This window comes from Echinops telfairi, unplaced genomic scaffold (genome assembly GCF_000313985.2).
Source record: "Echinops telfairi isolate 266 unplaced genomic scaffold, ASM31398v2 ScPeMD7_3;HRSCAF=10, whole genome shotgun sequence".
Classification (NCBI taxonomy): Eukaryota; Metazoa; Chordata; class Mammalia; order Afrosoricida; family Tenrecidae; genus Echinops; species Echinops telfairi.
In genome coordinates, this window is record NW_022103899.1 from 32,296,134 (window position 1) to 32,307,451 (window position 11,318).

At 37.7% G+C, this 11,318-nt stretch overlaps 1 protein-coding gene across 1 annotated transcript in view; it reads right to left on the reverse strand.

Annotated features, from left to right (window-relative positions):
- Positions 1 to 11,318, reverse strand: part of NDUFS1 (NADH:ubiquinone oxidoreductase core subunit S1) — a 36,614-nt gene that overhangs the window by 7,952 nt on the left and 17,344 nt on the right. Inside the window, exons 9-15 of the mRNA XM_004701559.2 lie at positions 10,018 to 10,152; positions 8,802 to 8,916; positions 7,907 to 8,052; positions 7,439 to 7,567; positions 5,111 to 5,240; positions 2,761 to 2,921; positions 194 to 348 (exon numbers count right to left, since the gene is read on the reverse strand). Coding sequence (XP_004701616.1) covers positions 194 to 348; positions 2,761 to 2,921; positions 5,111 to 5,240; positions 7,439 to 7,567; positions 7,907 to 8,052; positions 8,802 to 8,916; positions 10,018 to 10,152 — 971 coding nt within the window. The remainder of the gene's footprint in view (positions 1 to 193; positions 349 to 2,760; positions 2,922 to 5,110; positions 5,241 to 7,438; positions 7,568 to 7,906; positions 8,053 to 8,801; positions 8,917 to 10,017; positions 10,153 to 11,318) is intronic.

Below are 11,318 nucleotides of genomic sequence, written 5' to 3' on the forward strand. Positions count from 1 at the left end.
TTCTGCTTCCATAAAGACTTACAGCCTTGGAAACCCAATGGGGCAGGGCTACTCTGCCCTGTAAGTGTTGCTACGTATGAGTTGGAGTTGATTTGATGACAATGAGTCTGGAGTTCAGAGGTATATTGCAGAACAGTTTCCAATACACATGATGTACTGTTCTTCTGCTTCTGGTGTTACAGATGCTACTTACCTTGATAAATAATGAAACAATCTTTTGGCAAATCCTGTCGAGTAATACAACCACCATCTGCTCCGAGGAGAAAGAGTACTTTGGGAGGGTTCTTTCGAATTGCTTCCACTCCAGGTTTATAGCCAAGGTCCAAAGCAGCTACTTGACTTGCAATCCTATACAACAATTAGGGATTTTAGTAGTCACAGTGTTTTCAGTATAGTAAAAAGAAATGTAATTCTTAGAATGATACCTCACTTGTTTTCATTCAATATTCTCAAAGACCTTTACTTATGGATGTCAAAATAAACTGTTCGGTGCCAGTAAGTTGGTTCTGAACTACAGCAATTCCGTGCACAACAGAATGAAACAGCCAGCCCAGCACCATCTTCACAATAACTGCTGTGTTTGGGCCACTGTGTCATTCCACCTCATTCAGAATTTTCTTCCTTATTGTTAACCCTCCACTCTACCAAGCACGTGGCCCTTCTTCCGGATAACATACCCAAAGCATGTGACAGTCTCACCAGCCATCTCCACTTGTAAGGAGCATTCTGGCGACGACCTGTCATTGTTTTGAGATTGGCAAACAATGAACTCTAAAAGACTATCATCTCTTCATATAGTTAATGGAATAATTTTGCAAACTTTAAGTCAACTGTAATTACCTGTAAGAAAACTCTCTCAACTTAGTCCAACATAAAACACAATATTTATTACCAAAAAAATCTGATTTTAAAAGCCCAAAGGGAGAAATATAAATAAAAATAATTCAAAGAAAGGAATAATTAGCACAGTGGTCTATACTCTGACATTTTTTCTCTAACTGTAATTTTATTAGCAGAAAACAGTATTTTAAGGAAACAGAATAGCTATATTTTGGACTATATTTAAAAGTTTTTTTGTCTTGTCTGGTTAAGTATTCGCTTTTTAGTAAGTCATCGTCATTCTAAGAGCTTATTGTGTTTAAACCTAGGTGGTCTTTTACCTATTTAAGGGAGGAGAGCAGGTCAAGGCAACTCCTAATCCCTACTATGGGATGCTGCTCTTTAAAACTCTCTAGGCATCTCAATGATACCTAGTAGAAAGGAATGATTAGGCTCAATCATTCCTGCTGTGATTTACTTGACTTAACACAAAGATTTTTTTTCACTTTCCCCAACAACATATTGTCCTTATATGTGACCAACAGACTTATGGCTTAATAAAGGGAAGATAATGAGACAGCTTTCAATGCTATCTTTTCTAGCATCCACTGACAGGATAAATCACTTTTCCCATAAGTAAGGACACTGACAATAATAAATAAAAGATAGGGAGATAAGCAAACGGAGATAGAAGGGAAAAATGATCATGTTTTTTATTAAGTATTCCTTATAATAAAGTCAAGAATTATATGCTAACCAAGTTGTAATTATCCCAGGACTATGGGGCTGGTTTAATATCTGAAAAATCAATGTGATATGCCACAATAATACAATAAAGGATGTAAAAAAACAAACCCACAAGATCATCTCATTAGAGCAGTGGTTCTCAACCTTCCTAATGCTGCGACCCTCTAATACAGTTCCTCATATTGTGGTGACCCCCAACATTAAAATTATTTTCATTGCTAATTCATAACTGTAACTTTGCTACTGTTATGAATCGGGCAACTCCTGTGAAAGGGTCGTTCAACCCCCAAAGGGGTTGTGACCCACAGGTTGAGAACCACTGTATTAGATGCAGAAAGAGCACTGGACAAATCTAACACCAAAACAACTCTTAACAAACTAGGACTACAAGGGAACTGCTTTAGCCTGAAGTAGGGTATCTCAAACCCCCCTAGGCTAATCCTTACTAAAGACTGATACCTTCCTCCTAAAGTCAGGAACAAGACAAGGATGTCTATTCTTCCCACGTCTGTTCATACTGTATTCCATTGAACCGTAAAAAAAAAAAGGAAATGTTCTAAAATTGATTGTGATAATGAGAGTACAATTCTTGATATGATTGAACTATGGAATTGGATAATGTGTGGATTGTCAAGAGAGCTGTTGAACATTCATGAGGTATGAAGCACACACAATGTACCAACCACAAACCTACTGCCATCGAGTCACTTTCGACGCTTGGCCACGGTACCCCAGAGGTTTCTGAAGCTTTCTCTGGGCGTGGTTGGTGGGGTGAACAGTCCGCGTCGGGGTATCATTCTAACCCTCAACTGACAGCACCCCCAGGGCTCCTTTCCAGACTAGAAAGCACTAGTAACGGTTATTTATGGCAATTCCCAAACCCTATGCCACCGGGTATACGGATATGATAAGGTATTTTAAGTTTTCATTTTCTTTTTAACACTCACCGCTATTTTAGATATTTTTAATATTATCTTGAGTTCTCACACGAAGGGCAAAAGAGAATGTCTCACAACTGCAATTGGGGTGATATAACTTATAAATCCAAAAGCAACAGGAGAGTGAGAGCAGATACTAGGAGGGAATGTCAACAAGTTGTGAAAGAATGGACTTAAAGGGCAATGGTATTTTTTCACGTACTAAAATACACAAAATGACCTGAATTTCAGTAAAAAAAAAAATTACTCAACAAACCTGTGAAGAATATTCATAACTTTCCAATCACCAGCAACACCACTGTTTGTCCGCATTTTTTGCGCCATGCTGGAAACAGCTGCAAGAATTGCTGCTCCATCATTTCTTTGAAGTGCGGAACTGCCTAACACTACCATTGGTTTTTTAGCTTCCTTTAGTACCTATGTAAATTTAAAAAAAAAGAAAGAAGGGATGTGTGATTTTAAATGATTACAAGTAAAATAAGTCTAAAGAAATTTGAATTTACATTATACCTCCAATTTTAAGTCTAACGTGAATACATCTTTGATCTGTTAGTCAACAAAAGGTCACACATAGTCTCGGATTCAGTATGGTTTCAATAATTAAAATGAAATACTAGTCAAGTATTCTTTGGTAGGAATAAACTATACGCAGGTCACAGAGAAACGAAGGAATGTCCTTACAAATGGTGCTAATGGGGAGGGGAGTAGCACACTGCAGTAGCATGTTTACGCTCACCTATCTCCCTGCCGCCCTCCACACAGGGGAAGGTACAAGGGAAGCAATGCTCACTAAAGCACAATGCAGATGTGTCCAACTTCAGGGGTTTTCCTGAATGCCAAAAGTGAGGGAAAGAGCATCTCAAAAACACAGGAATGGGCAAGATAACAACAAAGAGGTGAAACCACAGACTGCCTCACTCTCCTGCTCATCCCTTATGTTATCCTAAATATAAACAGCTGCCACCAATATTAAAGATGAATCACAATACAAGAGAATCAGTATGATGAATTATGCATTGATAATTAGAAAAATAAAAGCAAAGGGAGAAAAAATGGAAGGATCATTAAAGGAAGAACATTTGTTATAACAGAAATTTCACAAGGAAATGAGAAGAGTTCAGCAAAGGTCTCTAAAAGCCTCAAAGAAAATTAAAATATATATATTTAAAAGTTAAGTGGTACAACAGATAGTATTTAAAAACTTGAGATTCTGGCCACAGATTTCAGGAAAACCCTGGAAGATAAATGAACTGTAGAGAAGCACTACAACACAAAATAAAACATGACTGGACATCAAGGTACGAGGCAGACAGGTTGGAAGAAATTACACAAACCAAACTAGACAGAACAATAAAGGAAAAATGATTAGAAATGACACATTTAGAGACTGATTAAAGCTAGAGATATTAATGAAGAGAACAGAACTAATTGAACAAAAAGTATATTTAAATCTCTAATAGAAGAAAAATAATCCAAAGAACACTAAGTTCTTTGGGAACCGATGGAAACTAGAAGGAAGGGAAGATTCTTCACTGAAAACCTTATACTTTGTCTGAATCATGATGTTTACTTTCTATGCAAAACAAAGAAACAAAAGGGTTGAGCTTGGCAACTTTGTCCTTCTGGACCTCTGGCCTACAATGTAAGCTAAGCTATAACTGAAGTAACTCTCCTGGAACTATCAGGAGGTGCACATGCACTCACGCGCACACACATACACACACACACACAAAAGCAAGTGCAAGTAAATACACTGAAAATAGCAAAGAAGGCAGCTCTTCCTTGACATTCTTATAAGGTGAGAAACAGATATGCTTCATTTCTTAAAGAATCACCACCACTAAAAAGAGAAAAAGAATCAAAGTTTTAATACAGAGAAAACCTTGAATTTTCAGACTAAAAGGCCCATAAAAAGACAATAAAACAAAAAAAATCACTAGCACCAAATTTATAGTTATTATATTTCCATAGTAAAGAAGCAACCTGAGTGTCTGGCAGTGAAACACTCAGGGTGGGGCGTGTGACTGCCACTGAAGGCTTTCCCACAGTAACTGAAAGACATTGCACATCCTGCTGCCGTCTCTTCAGACATAGAGTAAACCGTTTTAAGCAAGTAAGATCTCAAGAAATAGAGGCATACACACCCTTTTGGAAAAATAAATATAAATCAACAAACTTCCAGCCAGCAACAAAGTGCATGTAAACACAGAACTTGATCATGAAAAAGCCACGGAAAAACTTCTTTTAGGAATAATAATTTTTGCAGTAGATTTGAAGTTTGAAGTTGTTCTTTCACTTTTGGTTCAATTTCATTTTTGGAGAATTTCAAGTAAAATTCAACCCTCATAAATACAGTACGTACAGTGATCCTTTCTGTTTCTTTGCTTATCTCCTCATCCACCTTGCTCTACATGTGGACCAAGAGAGATTATGAAGTTTTATCCAGGTTTGTTTTGGGGCAGTGGGATCTGAGGTAAAAGTTTACTTCCTTCCATGTTATTTTTGTATTGCTTTAATTTTTAGCAATATGGTTATTATAAAAATATGCAAATTAAAAAATACCATCCAAAAAGCAATCAGAGTAGATACATTTAACTTGAGAGCACCTGACTGAATGGATGTCTATCTGAAGCAATGTCTTGAAGAATTTGAGGGGAGTCTCCCAGGTGGTCATATCTGTAGGTCAGATCCACAGGACTGCCTATAAGGGCCACTTTGAGGTCATTATGAAGCCAGCTGAAATAAAAGCAACAAAGTTAGCACAGTTATGGGTTTCATCAATGCTAAATGCTCTATTTCCTATTAAAAATGTTAAGACCACAAAACATTCACAAAAGAGCTGTCTTTATAGATTTGTTATTGGGTATCTTTCAAGATTACAACTAACTGACCAAATTCATTGTGGATTTTCAACTCATAGTTGAAATAGTGTGTTGCAAAAACACAAGCCTAGGTAATTTGGTGAATTAATTTGCTATGGGAATGCTAACTGCAAGTCAAACTATAAATGAGGACTTTAATTTTTAGTAACTGATTGTTTTTCTCTTGCAATATTTATACGGGAGGTCAGTATCTCTTAATTATCTATTAATGCCATTCAAATGAAGCTCCTAAAAATAAAGTATATCATATTTATTCTACAAATACGAGGGATTTATGAATCCATCTCTTCCAAAGACAGTGATGAATCAGAGTAACTTAAAAAGTAGAGCTATAAAATCATCGAACCTTTATTAAAAGTGTGAAGAAAACAAAAGCGTGAAGCTACTATTATTTCTCTTCTTCTCCTCCATATCGGTTTATCCATTTCTGAAGGTAACATTTCTCTCTAAACCTTCCCCCTCAAACTTTCTGCAATTTGATTTAAACCATGCCAAAAAGGCAGTTTTAGCAACTTTAATTGTGGCTCTAGTTTTTAACAAGCGTCCCATGTAGTTACTATGAGACGATCTTTGACCGACAACAAAGGGCTGTGGCTGGGGAATGCCGCCCAATCACATTCTCCAAGGACAGTCCTTGCTGCTCTCCCAGAACGAGGCGGTCTACTGTTAGGATGGAAACATGTCCTCAGTGCAACTTTCCTGGTCTTTCTCCTCCAACGCAGCATCCGGTTTTCTTAAACTTCTTCACAAATGTCCATGGTCATCCTTGTCCTTCAAGGAAAGCTATCAAGATTATACCAAGCTATCAAAAGCAGTCAACATATGCTTCTGAGCTGACTGACATTTCTCTGTCTTGAATTTAACTGGCCCAATTAAAAGCCAGTTTTTGATCTGATATCCCTCCTCATTTTTACAGCCCCTCTCCTACCACACATTACTGAATGAACTTACCACAGGCACCCACTGCAGGCACTCACTTACCACAGAGACATGTTTAAACATGTTTTGTGTGCAACAAATCTGTGCAATAAATTTGTTTGCAATAAGATGAGCCGGAACCCCTAGTAGCAATATTTTTTTTTACTCATCCTTATCTGGGGCGGTGCTAGTTTACATCTATTATCTTGACTAACTCTCCTTTCACTCTCAAGTGTGCAGTGTAGATAACAAATTGTGTGGTTATAAACCATTAGAAGTTATCATAAGCCATTAAGGTAAGAATCAGAAAAGGCAGAAGCATTCTGCAAAATAATTGGCCTGTATTCATTCCTCCCTCAATGACACCGTGGCTGCGCATGACTTAGAGGTAACCATTATGAGGACACCACAGGAGCTGGTCGTGTCTCCTTCTACTGTCCAGAGAGGGTCGCTGGGAGTTAGACCAACTGATGGCACCAACAAAATACTTCCAAAAAGAAAGCCAAACGAAAAATGGGGTAAACTCAGAGAATCAAGACACTGAATGCAATGAGTGAATCCAGGTAGGAAACTGGTGAGATGTGAATATAAACTATGGATTGAATGAGATTCCAAGAGTTTGTGGAAAAACTTTCATCATCTCTTAATTCCAATTTCTCACACACTTTTTTGGATGCCCCCACATACTGTGTCAATACCACATTTCTTGATTGTATCAGGGAATGCCCTAGTTCCAGGGTGTCCACATTGAAGCATTGAGTTCACACTGATGTTCTTGGCAAGCCCACATTGAAGGGGCATGTCTCCAGCTCACTCTCAACTTATTCGAAAAGCTTCAATCACACACAGAATAGCAAAGCAAAGGTAACCAAATAGCAAAACACGTGTGCCAAAGCAAATGGAATTTTGTGGAAGTGTATTCAAGCAATTCTTTGATTAAGTTTTGGATTACTTCAGAATAAAAAGCTAACAAAATAAACAGAGGGAAGGGCCTGTTAGAAATTGTTCACCAATAAAAGTTTGGTGTACGATTTCCATTAACACTACTAAGAAGCAGTAAATTGCCATTTTTCATCTGTAAAACAAAAAATTACTTTATATAATTTTTTTTAAGCTATACGTTTTATTACTAACCTTTTTCGAATTCTAGCATTAAACAGTGGTGCCTCAAAACGTGGGTTTGTACCAATCAAAAGGACAAGATCTGCTTCTTCCACACCAGCAATTGTAGTATTGAGAAGATAATTGGAACGCAAATCTGTGCTAGAAATATATAAAATGCAGATTTACTTTAAAACTAATACACATTGAGAATTAATGAAATATTCTGAAGTCATTCAGCCCAAGGTATTCCCCCAACAACAATAAAAATCTGATTGTTATTAAATAAAAACAAACTATCAGATACTTATAGACAACTGGATTCTCCTATTTTCTTTAACTTCTGGTTTGATTTTGTACAGGTCTATTTGTACAGGTAAATTAGTGGGCATGATGGAGAATCTAAATTGTCATATGTAAGTCATTAGTGGTGAGTTAATCACAACTTGTCGCCAAAAGAAAAATAACAGAAAGCCCAGGTGTTAACTTTCCATTTCTCACCCAGCTCCTGCAGTGGGAAAGACTTCTTCAGTGCACAAGGTGTCAGAGTCCACTCTATTAAGCAGATCTTTGAGAGCCACAAGGGCTTCAGCATCCACAAAGCCCCCAGCAACTGCTGCTACATCCTTGCCTTGAAAACTCTGCAACTAGAAATGGATGAACAGCCTATCATCAATAAACCTACGTTCGGTAGAATGCAATAAAACAATAATTTTCAAGTACCAAAAGAGGGAAAAAACTTCTGACTAAAAAGTTTAAAATCTAAATCTAAAAGGTGAGAAGCAGAGACATGTGAGGTCAAGGCCAATGACATTAGCTTGGAGGGCAGTAGTTTATGCTAAGGAACAAAGGGGGCTCAGAATGAAGTTTAGAGGACAAAGACTATAGTTAAGTGTTCTCTTAATGCAATGTGTTCTCTCGCCTTTTGTACATATTTCTTTTCTTTCATAGGAAAGACATTCTTCTACTTCCGCTCTGGAGAGCTAGCACTCACTCTTAAGATTTTCCGTATGTACTCACTACCTCTAAAAAGGCATCCTTGGTAGCTGCACCCAGTTAGGCACCTCTCCTATAGGCTATTTCAAAATTCTCCCTGTACAACTCATGGCAGCATAATTATACATCTTTCTCTTCCAGAGGACTGTTTGTGTGTCTCTGTGTGTGTGTGTGCACTCACACGGTGGTAGTGGTAGGGAGGGAGAGGGGGATTTTAATGGTCTTTATCTCTGCATCTAGAAAATGGCTCTTAATAAATGAAAATTGAGTTTAAAATTATTTAAACAAATAAAAACAAATACACACAAAAGAATGAAGTGGAGACACATCCTCATCCTTTACTGCAAAGATGTCCCTTAAAAAGCACAAACATTATTTATTCCATATTTCAATTATTTACCATTCCAGCTACACGAGAGAGTGCATCCTCCCAGGAGGTATAGGTTAAGAGCCCCTTTTTATTTCTGACCATCGGCTCGGTAAGTCTTTGGCGTTTTAGCCCATCATAGGCAAATCTAGATAACAGAAATTACACAATTTTTGGAATCTCTACTAAGAGGCAGCTATATTTTCAAGTTTAAAGTCTACAGAAGGGTTACTTAAATACAGCACTAAATTGTAAGACAGAATTGTAAATATCTGTATATAAATAATTTATCGAGGTTTTTTGGGAGATGGACTAATAAAACAGATTATCTTATGAACATGACTTAAAATTAGAGTATCATCTAAAAAAGTTTGATTTCCCCCAGTCCTGGCTAGACTGGAGCATGTATACTGGTACAAATAAGAGCTCATGACAGACAGAATCCAGGTCAGATAAACCTTTCAGGAACAAAATTGGGAGTAGCAATACCAGGAGAGTACAGAGAAGGTAGGGAGAGGAAGGGGGTTCTGAACACAATGATTGATAGCATGATTCTCCCCCAGGGGGAATGAACAACAGCAACGGGGGTGAAGGAAGACAGTGGTCAGTGTAAGATATGAAAACAATAATAATTTATAATTTGCAAAGGGTTCATGAGGGTGGGAGAGGGGAAGAGGAGCTGATACCACGGGCTCAAAGAGAAAGTAAATGTTTAAAAAATGATGGCAACATATGTACATTTATATGCTTGAAACAAATGATGTATGGAATGTTATAAGAGCCCCCAATAAAATGACTATAAAAATAAAAAAGTTTGATTTCTTGTGTTTTCAGAAAGTTGAACCATCTTAAAATCATGACACACGCATACAAAACCTTATAGCCAGAAAAGGAAAATCGTTTTCATTTTAAAAACTTAAGTACACTAGATACTGTACCAAATTATACTGCGCAAATTCTAACTTACGTTCCCGACCCCCCTTTTTCAGGCCAATGGACCAAGAGAAACAGGAGAAGAAAACATCTTAATCTACACCTCATTTTCTCCGACAGCCAGGAAGGGTCTTTTCCAATGCTAACACAGAAAACCAGTGATAGACATAAGAAAATTTTGTCTAATTTTCCAAATAAAGTTTGAATAGTCTGTATTAACTAATTTACAAATATAAATAATTCTTTAAAATTAAAATGAGGATAAAACTATCTTTAAATGTATAGCAAAAGGCAGGAAAAACAATATAACACATACCTGGTTTTATCAGAGATCCACTCTTCATTAATGTCCTCATGCATCCTTGGCAAAATCCTCATCACCTCTCCAGTTCTCGTGCTCACCACAATATTACTTCCAACTGCATCCATCACATCGATGGATTCTGTCTTTCTGAGAAAGGGGGGAGACACATACATTTATATAGATTCTGTTTAATAAAAAGAAAATTTCTGCTACTTGGCTTTAGAAATTACAATAATAATTTCTTTTCCAGAAGTTCCACAACTAACAGGTCATAGGAATTAGCAATTTAAAAAAGTGTATTTGCCTATTTGAAGGCATCAGGCCCCTAACACGGAAACGAACCATTAAAAACTGCTACTCGATCCAGAAGTCAGTGAGTAGGAGACTTCACCTGGTCAAGTCAAGGGCAACTTGAGTATTAAAACAAATAAGAGGGGCAGGAGTTCTGGCTCTGGCTAAGTAAGGAACTCAGCAAACCCTTTCCTCAAAAAGAAAAAGTAAAGCTGGAAAAACGGACAAAAGCAATCACGCCAGAGCTCTAGGAATTTACCAAAGGCATAAAACATTCTAAGAAGCTTCATTTTTGCATGAGATACTGGTGAGTGCTGATTAAGAATGGCGCAGATCTGCTTTATTTAGGCCAGAGGCTACTCCTATTGCCCCTGAACACCAGCTGAACCCACATTAAGCAGTCGGCTGTAAAGAAAGGAGGCTTTCCTGTGGCAGATGAAGAGTCACTCAAGTAGCACTTCCCTGGAACAAACTGTCTAGGGAAGTGATGTTCTGGGGATTGGTGAGCAGAGCTGAGGTTGTATTTGTAGTTGGGGTAAGCAGTCCTACCTGAGGCTATGCAAATGCACAGCAGAGACCAGAGAGAGTCTCAGTTATTTGTACTTTCCTAGCATACACCAAGACTCAAAGGGCTCAGAAAGTAAAAACTGCACAGACCTGAAAGTAACCTGAACTCTGAATGTTCCCCACTGCCCACCAGATTCATTTGCTAAGGATGATGACTCAAGGTGCCAGAACAAAACTTCCATCCCACCATTTTCTGCCTATTAAGCAATGCAAGCATAGTGACAACTTCTATTTATTTATTTATTTTTTCTTTTTTTAACATTTTATTAGGGGCTCATACAACTGTTATCCCACTCCATACACACATCAGTTGTGTAAAGCGCATTTGTACATCGTTTCTCAAAACATTTTCTCTCCATTTAAACCCCCGACATTAGGTCCTCATTTTTTCCCTCCCTCCCCACTCCCCCCTCCCGCATGAGCCCTTGATAGTTTATAAATGGGTATTTTGTCAT